General features: G+C 47.7%; 1 protein-coding gene across 7 annotated transcripts in view; it reads left to right on the top strand.

The window, feature by feature from the left end:
* The window catches only part of Snap25 (Synaptosomal-associated protein 25kDa), a 61,166-nt gene that overhangs the window by 14,927 nt on the left and 31,758 nt on the right, over positions 1-14,481 (top strand). For 4 of the 7 annotated variants that reach the window (XM_033472374.2, XM_033472376.2, XM_033472375.2 and 1 more), the window contains exon 4: positions 14,091-14,139. The exons of the other annotated variants lie outside the window; for them this stretch is intronic. In XM_033472374.2, coding sequence (XP_033328265.1) covers positions 14,091-14,139 — 49 coding nt within the window. The remainder of the gene's footprint in view (positions 1-14,090; positions 14,140-14,481) is intronic. 7 annotated transcript variants of the gene reach the window in all.

Below are 14,481 nucleotides of genomic sequence, written 5' to 3'. Positions count from 1 at the left end.
ACTCGTTTTTATACTTTCCAATTGCCAACAATTATAAAAACGAGCTGTTAAGTTTAAGCAATCGTATCTCTTTTTCCGAAATTGTCCATTTTTCTGCGCAATCCGAGCGTCAATTAGGGAGACATTGCTGCACGGAGAAGTCGAGGAATCGCGGAATACGCGTGCAGTAACGTCTCTCTAATCGACGCTCGGATTGTCCAGAAAAAATGGACAATTTAGGGAGAAGAGAAACGATTATTCGAGCCTCGCATAACCTTGACATATAACCTTGACGATTCGTAACTATAAAAAACAAGCTGCAAGGCTCGAGCAATCGTATCTCCTCTTCCCAAATTCTCCATTTTAGTGGACAATCCGAGCGTCGATTAGGGAGACATTATTACTGTACATCGATAGAGCGCGACGTTTCGCGACGTCTCGCAACGTTTCGCAACGTTCCGCGACGACGAGAGCGAAGAGACGATCGATCGATCGATCCGAAGGCGGAAATAACGATGGTAGAAAGAAAAGGTTGAACGCTGTCGCACGGCGGTTACAAACGCGTTCCGTTTTATTAGAACGAAGAACGGCAGTCGATTCCGTGGAGTTTCCTCGGAGTTATCGTAAGACGACGCATCGACGCGACCCGAGACGGTTACAGCGGCCGCGAACGCGAGATCTCGATCTCGATCCCGATCCAGATTCCGATCGGAGAACGATCGCGACCGCGCGACGATGCTCTTCGAGGTCCGTTCCCGTGTTTCCGTCGCTCCGAAATCGCGGCCGGAACGAAAATTCGAGCCGCCGTGATTCGCTTGAAAAAAAAAAAGAAAAGGAAAGAGTTCTCGAACAAGTTCGCGCGCTTTCGAGAAGCCGCGTTTCCCAAATATTCGCAGCTTTTTAGAGAACGATCGGCGAAAAGCACTGCCTCGAAACCGAGAGACGGGAACGGTTCCTTCCGCGTCGTCGCCGGTTACGTTCGACGAGAAGAAAAATGAACTGGAAATGAATTGGAAAAGCGGAAACGCCGCTGCGATCGGACGCGTTCGCGACCGCATCCTCTCGCGTCTTCCGTCTCTATGTTTCTTCAGCTCCGCATTCTTTCTCCTACACGCATAACTTATATATATATATTCGTCTCTATGTCTGTGTGTGCTCGTTGTCCCCTCGGTACATTCTTATTCTCTCGATTATATTTGTATGATGTACGTCTTTTATAAGTGTTCCGCGACAGTTTTTTCTTGTTTTTTTTTTTTTTTAACTACATGTGTACTCGATTCTAAACGTATGTGCTCTCGCTATTCTCTCTCTCTCTCTCTCTCTCTCTCTCTCTTTCTCTCTCTCTTGTTCAACTTTGTTATTAATCGTCGAAGGAGCGAGCGCAATCGACCTCACCGACCGGCCTCTCTCTGTTTTATTAATCCTGCGTGCTCCGAGGAAGTAAACACGTGCACGATCTACGGCCTGCATATAGCCCACGGTCCACAGAATCGCCTGCGTTATAGCTAGGAGCGACGTAGAAATTCCTCGCGGACCGTCCAGCAACGATTCTTCTTTCCTGGAAATGAAATTTAACCAGTTAGCTGTGGGCGCCTCCTTTTCAGAGCGCGCGCCTACAGTGATTGGACTCGGATCGTCCACTAAAACGGACAATTTGGGAAGAGGAGACACGATTATTCGAGCCTCGAGGCACATTTATATAGTCACCGATCGTCAACAATTATAAAAACGAGGTGCAAGGCTCGAACTATGGCGTCTCCTCTTTCCGAGATTGTCCATTTTTGCGCGCAATCCGAGCGCGAATTATGTCTCCCTTACCGACGCTCGGATTGTCCACTAAATTGGACAATTTGGGAAGAGGAGACACGATTGTTCGAGCCTTTCGCGGTTCGTTTTTATAATTGTGGACAACTTATAACTGTAAAAATAAACGGCGAGGCTCGAATAATCGTATCTCCTCTTCCCAAATTGTCCATTTTTCTGGGCGTCAATTAGAGAGACATTAGTGTATATGTGTCGCAAGAATCGAACGACGACGAGTATACTCGCCGAACGCGATGCGAGCGTCGCTGTTCAAATATTGGATCGGAAAGACGGTTTTATTTGATGAAATTAACAATCTTATTACCGATATTTACTCGTTCGCTCGACGTTAACGTATACCGTACACGTAATAAACGAAAAACCCAGGGATAATCGAATACTTGTAAAAGTTAAAAATTCAAATTGCTGCTGCAGAGAGAGCGTGGTATTCGGCGAAGCAAGGAACAATATAAAACGGCGCTTTGCGCGTCGAACGCCGATACCGTGACTCTTTTCTAATTTTATTTTTACAACAATGTAAACAACTTCGCGCAGGATCGGCCACGAAATATTCCGAGCATCTTGAAATTTCGGAATATGTTTTTGCTTTCCTTAAAGTTACAATTTAAATAGCCGATTGCCATCTCTCCGTGACGAGTATACTCGTCGAACACAGCTAACTGGTTAAACCTCGCTCGGTGTACGAGTCTTCCGAGCGGATCCGTCGAAACAGTAGAACAATATTATCGTCTCATCGGTAAGAAGAATAAGAGACGAAAAGGTGACCCTTTTTATAAATTTGCTAAATTCGCAGTTTCGTGGACCGACCGTCGCCGTTCACGATTCTCTCGAGGCTCTCGAGGTTCGCGATTCTTCTGAATTCCGAAAGAAACAAACGATCGATATACCGCGGTATCGTACGACTCCGATTTAATACGCGAAGAACGTCTCGCGTTCGTGGGCGGAGGATCAAACGAAAGGGCACGACATTTTCCGCGCTTACGGTCGAACCGGTGGGATCCGGACAGTCGAGACTGCGCTCATCGATATTACCGGAAAGGACAAAGCTGTTCGCTTCGCTATTCGCGGTATAATTGCCCGTCTATATTCGAGTACCGTATTTCTGTTCGCGATTTAGAATCGAACATCGGAGATCCCGACGCGACGTTCTCGTCCGACCGCACTTTTTCTCTCCGCGCATCGTCGAAACGATTGTTCTTGCTTCTGTTTCTAGAACGTTTAATCCCTTGACTACACCACTTGGCTTTGAGACGCACCGATCGTACCATACGGCAGGAATTGAGTCACGATGTACGCCGAGAACGGCGATCTTTTGTGTAGGGATGCATTTCTGTGAAAATTGTATATACTATTGTATATTATGTACAATATTGTATATAATATTGAACTAAATTGCTATAAATATTACAAAATTATATTGCTATAAAATTATAACTGCTATAAATATTACAATATTATATTGCTATAAAATTATAATTGCTATAAATATTACAAAATATTAAAATTGTATATAATATTGAACCAAATTGCTATAAATATCAGAAAATGTAATATTAATGTAAAACTTTCGATCAGATCTATCGGAATATGTAAATATCGATCAAATTCTCAGGGCGCCTATGGACACCCTCTGCGCCTAAAGGCGCTCTCAGTGTCACAAACGCAAAATTCTAGGCTCCTATATGCGCCCTCGGTAGCCTAGGTGTTAAATCATTCGGAAATGTAAAAACCCTTGAAATTGCTTCGCCGCTCTCTGATTCGATGTCTCGATAACACGAACGCTGCGCGCATAGCGCGCGTCCGGAATACATTTTTACGTCCGATCGCTCGACTGTTCGGTAGTTTAATATCCCTTGGCAATCGTCGCCGAATCGTCGCGGCAAATCTGACATCTATGCGTATACATTCCAACGGGCTCGGCCAGTTAAATAAACAAATTTACGTTCTAACCGTAATTGGACCGAGCCGCGAGAGTTCGAGTCTGATTCGCGAGCGCGGCGATCGAGCGATGGGAGTCGAATAAAATGGGACGAATCGTCGCTGTTCGGTCGCACCGAGGATAAATTCGCGAACAACGATCCATAGAGAAGAGTATGGCAGAGTCGCTTGCGTCGCTCCGTTCAATTTTCTTCCGCTACTTACGTCTGTGGCTGCACCAATTAGCGCACATAGCTGCATCTCGAGCACCGGGGACGTCGAAGGCGATCGTTGTTTCGGTGCACGCGCGCGTTTTGCGGCCGTGCATTTTGCGCCTGTAGAGAGAAAACGTGGCTCGCATGGGCCTGCCTGCCCTCGTCATCGATGTCAGTATCGATATCGGTGCGTCGGCGGTCGAGAGAACCGCGCGACCGACCGGAAAAGAAAAGCGAAACCGGAAAGACCGCGCGAAAACCGAGAACACCCGAACTCTATGGCAGTTCGTCGACCGGTTCGCGGCGTTGTCCGTCGAACGGAAAGCAAAAGTATTCGAACGAGAAGCGACAAAAGGCGAATCCAGAAGTATAGAAATAATACTGACGGTGGTGGAGGATATTTTTTTTTCAGCAACGGTGAATCACCGCAGACACAGGGTCGTCGGAATTGGAACCGTGGTGGGCGACGGAGAACGCTCTAGACGCGACACGATCTCGAAGGAACGATGGAGGATCGATGACGATGTCTCGCGCGGTAACGTTCCGTCGATCGGCCGTCGACGGCAGAGACGACGACGACGACGACGACGACGATAACGGCGCGCGGACGCGTTTCCGACGGTGTCGCGCCGTCAACGCGCCGCCGGACTGTTTCTGCATCTCGTTGCCAGTTCCCTTCGGCCACGCGGCCCCCAAAAGTCCGGTTAGAGCGCGACTCGTGCTCTTCGGTGTTGGGCAAACTCTTCGTCGAACCGACGACTTCCAGGCGAAATCGGTGAAACGTTTTATCCGGAGTCAATTCCGGAAGAGAATTTTCTTTGCCTCCGGCAAGAAGGTTGTCTTTCGCGAATCCTTTTTTCCGGGACGCTGCCCAACTCTACGTTTTCGTTTGCCGCGATAGAGTTCGGACAAATGCAACCCGTTGCATCGTGGGTAGAGCCGCCTGGTTCGGCTGCGCGCCTCGTTTCGCCAGCTCCTTTCTTCGTTTCCGTCGATTTCGCCGCGACATCCGTCCAGGCCCTAGGCCAAGCGTGTTCGTCTCTGCGTTTCGAGTCTTGAATTCCGGAGCTTGGAGGCGGGACCGACAGCCCCTCCCTCCGACCGAGACGCCGCGTAGGAGAGCGGAGGGGCCGGGCCTGACGCTTGGCGGGGGAGCAAGGCGGGACCGACAGCCCCTCCCTCCGACCGAGACGCCGCGTAGGTGAGAGTCGAACACGCTGGGCTTTGGGCGAACGTCGGAAACGACCCGGCCATCGTTCGAGCATGGTTAGCTCGTTAGTAGAATGATCGTTAGAGGCTGATCGAGAGACAGGTAAACGTAAACGTAAATCGTCGATCGGCAGCCCACAACCTTTGCGCGTTTCAAAATGGAACGAGACTCGCGCGCCCACTCGGCATCGACGATGCCCGCTCTCCGACGCTGCTGCCAGTGTGTCTTTTTACCATTATATTGTCCGTGTTTGCTGGCTGAACACCGGGCACATCCCCGATATTATTCTGTTGTTGTCCGTATTATGGTGTCGCTGACTGCGTATGTACGTGTTTACACGTGTGCGGTGTGTGGCCACGTGTGTGTCCGCTCGCTTGACTCGACCAATTACGCTTGGCCGCCCGCTTGCCTCCGCGCTTCTCCCAACTCGAACCTTCGGAATCGAAATAGCCGTGCGTAAGGCACGTTTCGACCGGCGGTAGAACGCGAAGCGGGGCGTGTCTCACCGAGGAGCAGCGTCGACACGCCCCGTCGGGCCGGGCCACGCCTCCTCGGGACCGGGCCACGCCTCCTCGTACGCGACGACCAAATAATTCACGTTTCTAATTCTGCTCGATTCTACGAAGCATTTTTCGCTTCGTAGCGTCGCGTTCTTCCGATCGTGATCGGTCGGCCGAACATGGAAATTCCAACGAAATCGTTTGAAGTTGAACTCGCGATTCACGAATACGTATAGGAAAAAGAATGCAGTTTCTTCGACGAAGATTACACCGTTCCCCGCGTTCTACCGTCGGTTCGAAAATAGTCCGGGCTCGATTTAGAGCAAGAGAGGTAAGAATTTACTGCCGCATCCGAGTTCCGTGGGAGAAGCTCGGTTCGCCTAAGACGCTCGCAGAGTTCGCGAAGCGAAAGCTCGACCGTCGCGTCGGTTCGGTTCGGCTCGCGATTCGATTTCGGCGGGCTGCCATTCCAATTTCGTTCTACCGCACAGAGTCGAAGAAGTTCTAAAGAATGCGGGAATCTCGAGGAAGTTGCTCGCTTTTCGCCGGCGCGTCCGATCGACGGATGCTCGCAGTTTTCTCGGTGTTGAAGGTGTCTTTGCTCGATGGAGATTTTGTTCCCGATTTAAGAGGCGCGCGGTTGTCGCCGTCGATTCGTAAAACTGCTTGGATTTTTCTTTCTATTCGGCCTTATTTTCCGAAGGGAAGAAGAGATTCGGTAATTACGAATTTTCCGTAGAATCTGGTAGATTCGATCTAGGACCAGCTTCGAATCTTCCAGGCGGTCTGCAAATTAGACTACGAACGATGCGAACTGCGAACGATAGATGATCCGTTCAGCTGTCCAGCCGCAAAGAGCAACTCTCGAGTCTCTTCTTCCCAAATCCGAGCCAAGAATCAGCTCCGAGAAGGAGCTAGGAAAGCCCGATTTCGAGTCTCTCGAGGCGGCCACAGGGGTTCCTCCATGGGGCGCCGCTCCGTATCGACGAGAGTCGAGACACCCTGCGCTGCCCCAGGGAGCAAGTCCAGCCGCCATCTTGGATCGAGAGAAATCTTAGAGCCGACCGAAATATCGACGACGACCGATGAAACGAGCCAACCGATTCATCGACTCGCTACACTCGCTGCGCGAACTATGCCGCCTACCTGCCTTGGCTGCCTGGCTGCCTGTGTGTGTTTGCCTGAATACTCTTCGCCCCTCCCCTCCGACTGCATCGTGCTCTCGCTTCTTCGTAATCATCCTGGACTCGCAAACTCTCTCTCTCTCTCTCTCTCTCTCTCTCTCTCTCTTTCTCCCTCTCTCTCTCTTTCTCTCTCTTCTGTCTGTCTGCCTCCGTCCGATCCGTCTGTTCTATCTGCACAAACATTCACCCACCACTCACAGAAAAACACAGCTCGCAAGGGACTCGATCTCGAAGTGAGAGCAAAGCCCGCTCGAACCTGAAAAGTCTCTCTTCTTCCCGGGTCTCTCGGCTACTCTCTGCGTCCTCTGTGTCCTGCGTCCCATGCAAATGATCGGAAAACCGCTTGCACGCACAGAGACGAGCCGCATCGCTCTTCACGGACTTCGCCAAACGCATCGTGACACCCCTCGCGTCACATCCTCCCTCTCCATTTCTCTCTCTCTCTTTCTTTTTCCATCTGTCGAACTCTATTCTCTTCGTCTTCCTCCCTTATTCACTGGCCACGTTCGTCGCATTCCCGCGAACATCGATAAACGCTCGTTTATTGGTTTTTGTCTCCGGTACGTTCTACAGTAATGTCTCCCTTACCGACGCTCGGATTGTCCACTAAATTGGACAATTTTGGAAGAGGAGATACGATTGTTCGAGCCTTGCGCGGCTCGTTTTTATAATCGTGGACAATTTATAACTGTAAAAATAAACCGCGAGGCTCGAACAATCGTATCTCCTCTTCCCAAATTCTCCATTTTTGTGCGCAATGTGGACGTCAGTTAGGGAGACATTACTATACTCCCAAAAGCGAAACGTAATTCGACTCGCTCGACGACGACGATCGATATATACGACGTCCGAGTCGATTCGATCGCGAGACGATTCTTTCGGCGTTGACCCGTCGGTGAACTTTCGAACTTTCGAAGCGAAGATTCGTTTCATTCGCAAATACCTGCTCCGACGCGCACGCTTTACAATTGCTCGAAGATGCAAAGTTCACCTCGAGGGTTTACCGTTTCCAGCTGCTGGATCTTTGTGCGCAACGAGAATCTAGCGGACGTTCTTGAAAAGAACAGCGCGAAAAATGGACGGGGAACTGTTGAGAGAGACGATGCTGACGCCACGTTGCTAATTGCAAAGTAGCGATGCTGATTGAAACGAACGACTCGCGTCCCGAAAACAATTGGCTAGAATAGCGGAAAGTATGCGTCCAGAAAGTAAGGTTGCACAACCCTTTCCAAAAGTATTAGGATACTGACAGAAAGTTAAATAAATTTGGGAAACCGACGTGAAATCATTATAATTTCTTCAATTTATTTCCAAGTCAATCGTATGAAGCTACAACAAGTGCATACATATCGTTTTACATTATAATAAAAATAACGTCAATTTTTTCTTCGACGATATATCTCTCGCGTTTTTCAGTTAACTATAATCTACTATTTCTAATCTTATTTGGTTCTATGCCCGTTGTAGCACGTTCCATGTATTTCGAAAATACAGGTTGTCCCAAAAATGTTTCGCAATCCGGAAATGGGTTTCTCGGATCATTCGAAGCAACTTCTTCCTTTACAAAAATTTTCTCCGAGGCACCGTTAACGAGTTATCAACGAACAAACAGTGACCAATAAGAATCGAGTACGGCTGACGCGAGGCGGCCCGGCCAGCCAGCGCACGAATCCCAGTTCCGCTCATTGGCTCGGTCGCCTCGCGCCAGCCGAGCTCGCCACTCATTGGTCACTGCTTTTTCTCGATAACTCGTTAACAGTGCCTCGGAGAAAATTTTTCTAAAGGAAAAAGTTGCTTCGAACGACACGAGGAACCCGCCACTTTCGGATTGCGAGACATTTTTTAGATATCCTGAATATCGCACGAGACGAACTCGGCATACGTTTTCGTCGAACAAAATGCAATAAACGGGCAAACTAATCGCACAAGCGACAATTAAGGTCCTGACTCGATGCGTACTTTCGACGATACGACGCCATAAAAATTGCCCTAAAAATTGCCATAAAAATGCCGTTAAAAAAACAATCTAAACCGAACGAGAAATTACAATTTATACCAAGTGTCCTAATACTTTTGGAGAGGGATGTATATATTTTCTAGATCGCTGTTTATACGGGCAGCTCGATAAAATTGCAGATATCTTTGTACGCACAAGGATCCGCCTATCTATTTGTAAACGGTGTCCAAATGTCGTTAACGGTGTACGGTGTACGGCATTATACCTTCCAGCCATTTGCCCGCGACCTCTGACATTTTTCCTTCAATATCTCCTCTACCGTCGAATTTGCCGTTTCCAGCTATCCGCTAGATATTTTATTAACTCTATTTCCAGAATCGACATGTTTCGCACAATATTTCCTTTCTCTTGACAACGATTCCTCTGTTCCGTGTTCCCGCGTCCAACCGTCACCCCGAGGCTTCGGCCTCCTCTCGTTTCACCCTTTCCTTTTGTCTCTTCTTCGAACTTGCTGTACTCGGACCGTACACGGGGCGAGTCGTTCAACCCTTTGCAGTCGAAGCTATTCGAATTCGAAATCCAAAACGTGATTTTTGATCTACAAGTATTTCTATTTTATATAATTTATTGCGATTTATGCATATGCAATGCAATTATAATAGTTTCTTTTTCAAATATAAACGAGTCTGATGCTCTTAGAATGATGTTGAAAAATGGTATAGCAACTTTTAGTGGCGCCTCAGAATCGCCGCACGAGTGCAAAGGGTTAAAATGGAAACGCGAGTAGAATCGCGCGTATCTCTCTTCGCTCAAGGGGGGTCCGACCACTTTGAAATTTTAAAAGAAATCAAATTTCTTTTTCGTCCGAAATAGTAGTTTGCAGTCTTAAGAATAAATTCCAAAAGGTTCCAGGCTTTGGAACTAATTATTTTTCGAAATAAGAAGCCTGCAGGCGATTCGTGTGAAAAATTACGTTCGAAGACTTTGAACGCGTTTCTCTCGAAATCGTGTTTCTAAAAACGGTGTGCAAGGTGTCCTTGTTTTCCTAATATTTATGAATTACGGAAAATATAAACGAAAAATATAGAAAATACGAAAAGTATAGAGAATGTATTCTAGTTTTAAGTATTTTTCGAATTTTTCTTCCAAGTATTTTCGCTTAGCCATCTTAAAAAAAAGGAATTTCGAGCTATGTCGTTGAAAATCTAAAGAAACAGCATTTAAAAAAATTTAACATCATTTTTTTATAGTTCGCAGCATTGTAAAATAAGCCATAAAAACTTATATCGATCAAATCTTTAATTCTCTTCTGTCATTGTTTCAAAATATAAGTAATTTTTGATCGCGTCAAAGTGGTCGGCCCCCTTGAACGACATCAACTACAAAATTAAACGACGTCCGAACAGTGTCGAATCGACTTTTTCCAAAAAATTGGAACGGCTCGCGATCGAATCGAATCGTAAGTTGCATTTGAATGATCGTCGCGAGTCTCGGATCTCTCCGGGCTCGACTTCGAAGGCGAGCGCGAGAAAAGGAGCAAAGGAGAGCAATGGGACTTTCGGTTTCGGTCTCCCCAGTTTTCCAAAGGACGCTCCCTTTTCCAAAGGGAGAGGAGAGCTCGCCTCTAATTAACATCCGGCCGGATCCGCGCGGTGCTCGACTCGCCGTTATTCGGCTCTCTTATTCGGCTCTCGACTCTTACTCGGCCGCTCGTTTTCTTTTTTCGCGTCGGATCCCGCGAGTTTCCATTCTTCTTTGCTTTTCCTCCATTTCTCTCCCTGCTTCCCTCGGCGAGATTCGCTCGAATCGCAGTCGTTTCCGCGAAACGGGAACAGAGGGCAAGGAGGGAGGAGAAACGGATCTCGGATCCTCCGGTGATCTCTTGAGCCGTCTTGCGCGCGTCGACGACAAAGCAGACGAGAATCGTTTCGCGATTACTCGGCCCTCTCGCCCTCTCGCTCTCTCACCCTCTCGCTCTCTCGCCCTCTCGCCCTCTGGTTTATCCAGTCGGATGAAGCTCTCGGCTCCTTTTCTCTCGCTCTCTCCTCTCTCGTCCGGTCATTCGCCGATCTCTTCATGCTCTCTCTCTCTCTCTCTCTCTCTCTCTCTCTCTCTTTCTCCCGTCTCTGTCACTGCTCTGTCTTTGTATCTGTCTCTTCTGGCTCTTCCTTGAAATACCCAGTTCGGTGTGCGTGTGTTCTACTTTTGCGTTCATTTAGGTATCCCCGATGTTCGTTCGAGTCCCGAGAATCACCGGCGTTTTTCCGGAGAAAGCCCGGAAACGACTCGGAAATGGTTCCGAGCCAGCCAACGGTCCCCGCTTCCGGTCTCTCGCGACTCAAAACGATCGGGTTATCGGTTATATCCTTTTCGGTTCTCGTTTTTGTTCTCGTTGTCGGGCGTGTCTCTCCACGGAGGATCGACCGGTTTCTTGACATAACCGATCTCGCGCGAATTCTCGTTCGAATTCCTGCGCGATGTTGCGCGCGCGTGATTTTTACCCGGAGCTTGCGTCATCGTTTCGACGAGCTTCAATTTGTTCGTAACGTGACGATCGGGGCGATCTAGAAATCGGCGGAAGGTCGAGTCACTTACTGACGCGCTTACCGACTCCCTTACCGACGCTCGGATTTTCCACTAAAACGGACAATTTGGGAAGAGGAGATACGATTATTCGAGCCTTGCGGCTCATTTTTATAACCGTAGACAATTCGTAACTATAAAAATGAACTTCAAGAATCGAATAATCGTATCTCCTCTTCCCAAATAATCCATTTTCAGAGCACAATCTGAGCGTCAATCGGAGAGACATTACCGTGCACGGGCGCGGCTTCGTTTTCCGGAAGATAAAACGCAACGGCTACCGGAAAGCTGCCCGTTTCTCGGCAGCGAATCCAGAACCGGCGAAACGATGACGCAAAGCTGCCCCTCGATATCGCACGCGTTATCTCGTATCTCGGATCACGAGCGAGATTCTCGAGGCGTACGGCGCGCCGTGGAAACTTATCGATCTCTCGCGGAGACCCCGTCACTTTTTCACCCCTTTTCCGTTTCCCACCGCCGGAAAGCTCTGCGTCCAACCACTCGAACCGTTTTCGGTGTATCCGGTATTCTGCGAAATACGATATATTCCATCGAACACCGCGAACCGCGGCGGATCTTCCATGCCGATCTTCTCGGACCTACAGACTTAGACACTCTCGGACTCACCGACGAACCAACCGGCGTGAACACTGTACACAGTGTGTCGTAATCTTCGTCCGTCCGCCTCTCTTTTTTACTTTCTGTCTCTCTGACTCTCTGTCTCTTCTCTTCTTCTTCTTCTCTCTTCACCGCGCCTCGAGAGCCAGTCGCTCGCGCATCTGTTCCTCGCTACGTTCTCCCGGGCGCGGCGCGGCGTTTTCTCCGCGCGGCGGAGGAAACAACGGCGACGCGCGGAAAGCGTCGCAGGGCGGGTGTCGGGTAGGAGGGTGGCTCGGGGCGTGTTTTCTCCAAACCCCCACGACAAATCGAAACGGAAAGCCGAGAAAAGAGCGATCGGGGAAGACCGCGCTTTCGACCCGCCCACGCTCTAGCGAAACAGAACAACATCAACAACAGAGAAACAACAGATATATCTGTAGGAGGAGTACGTACAGACAATTTGTAGGACAGATAAACAACAATAAACCAGTCGACGAACATATGGTACAGTCGAGAGATTGGCGATTGTCTGTCCTCTGCGAGCGAGTCGGATGCTACAGGGGAAGATTTATACTTGCTACTACTGTCACTACTACTACTACTACTACTACTACTACTACTACTACTACTACTACTACTACTACTACTACTACTACTACTACTATTACTATTACTACTACTACTACTACTACTACTACTACTACTACTACTACTACTGTTACTACTACTACTACTATTACTACTACTACTACTACTACTACTACTACTACTACTACTACTACTACTACTACTACTACTACTATTGCTGCCAACTACTACTACTACTCCTACTACTATTGCTGCCAACTACTATAACTACTACCACTACCACTACTACTACTACTACTACTACTACTCCTACTATTACTATTGTTGCCAACTACTATAACTACTACCACTACTACTACTACTACTACTACTACTACTACTACTACTACTACTACTACTACTACTACTACTACTACTACTACTACTACTACTACTACTACTACTACTACTACTCTACAAGAACAACATCGCCATGATCGATAACAACATCAAGAACCACAACAGCAACAACAAGCGACAGGCCCGAGATCGCGGCCGGACACCGAGATCTGTATATCTGTAAATTAATATCGGACACCACAAATAGATTTCTACAATGTGCCTCTAGACAAAAGAACCGTGTGAGTCCGTGCCAAAGTATAAAACTATATTTCGATTTATATAATCGAAACTCTGCCCACCCGTCTCTCTGCACCATCACACAGGGGCCGAATCGAAGCGCGCCGATTACCGCGCGTCAACGGCCACCGATTTAACCAAAAATAAAAGTATCCGTAGAGAAACAATCAAAACAGACAGCAACGATAGATAATAGGGAGAGAGCGTCTCATCCAGACCCGCTTTCAAGTACAACATCCAACAACAACCAAAAATATCTCTACATACGTATCGTATAAATATATATATACATATACATATACATATGCAGAGATACGTTTCGAAAAGACCACAAAGTATATACGACCAAAATCGATCAACCTCTCACTCTCGTAACTGTATACCACGCGTTACAAGGCCCCTTTCCCCATAAACAGATAAAACGATCCGGTCACGATGTACTTGTATATCTAGCACCGTTCGATTAGCAACAAACAAATACTGTATATACATATATAAATATACACATATAAATATATATATCTTTATATTTATATAAATATAAAGATATATTATAAAATATATATTATAATATAAATATAAAGATATATATGTATGTATGTATGCATGTATATTTATATATATGTATTTACGGCAAAAGAACGATAAACGAACAAAAGGGAAAAAAAGTAGCTCGAGAAAAAAGATATATATATAAAACTTAGCTTCTTCAGCCCACTTCTCTCCACCAACTTCTCTCCGCACACCCTCCGCCTCTGCCTAACCGTAATACTTATATACTACTAATATACTTACTTAATATTACTATACTATATACCTACTACTAAAAAAAAAAGAAAAAAAAGGAAAGAAAAAAAAACATCTCTCTAACACTGGTGGTGGTTGTCTGTGTTGTGCTGCCTCTGTCTGTCGTAGAGCAAGGAGGCTGGCATCCGTACTCTGGTCGCGCTCGATGACCAGGGAGGTGAGTGAATCGCTTTTTAGCCATATAAGTCTACCAACGAAAGAAAGGGGAAGAATACCCTTTCCGCCTGTTTTCACGCACAGCTCGTTTTTAGTCCTCCCCTCCTCTGGCTGCCTCCGCGCCTACCGCCCCCACTCCCGCTCCCGTCCGACTCGGTCGCGCTCCTGACCCTGCCCGCGAGGGCTCGAGGGCCCGAGGCCCGCCTCCGGACTCACACAACACACGTAAATACAGCGAACCGCGTTCCGCCACGCCCCCGGAGCGTCGGTGTTCGAGCACGCCCCCCACCACGACCGCGACTCGGGCAACTCATGGGCAACGAGATCTGCGGGAGCTGCGGAG

The sequence above is a fragment of the Megalopta genalis genome, unplaced genomic scaffold (genome assembly GCF_051020955.1).
Source record: "Megalopta genalis isolate 19385.01 unplaced genomic scaffold, iyMegGena1_principal scaffold0037, whole genome shotgun sequence".
NCBI classification, from domain to species: Eukaryota; Metazoa; Arthropoda; class Insecta; order Hymenoptera; family Halictidae; genus Megalopta; species Megalopta genalis.
Note: the sequence above shows the minus strand (reverse complement) of the source record. Positions and strands in the feature narration are given on the sequence as shown.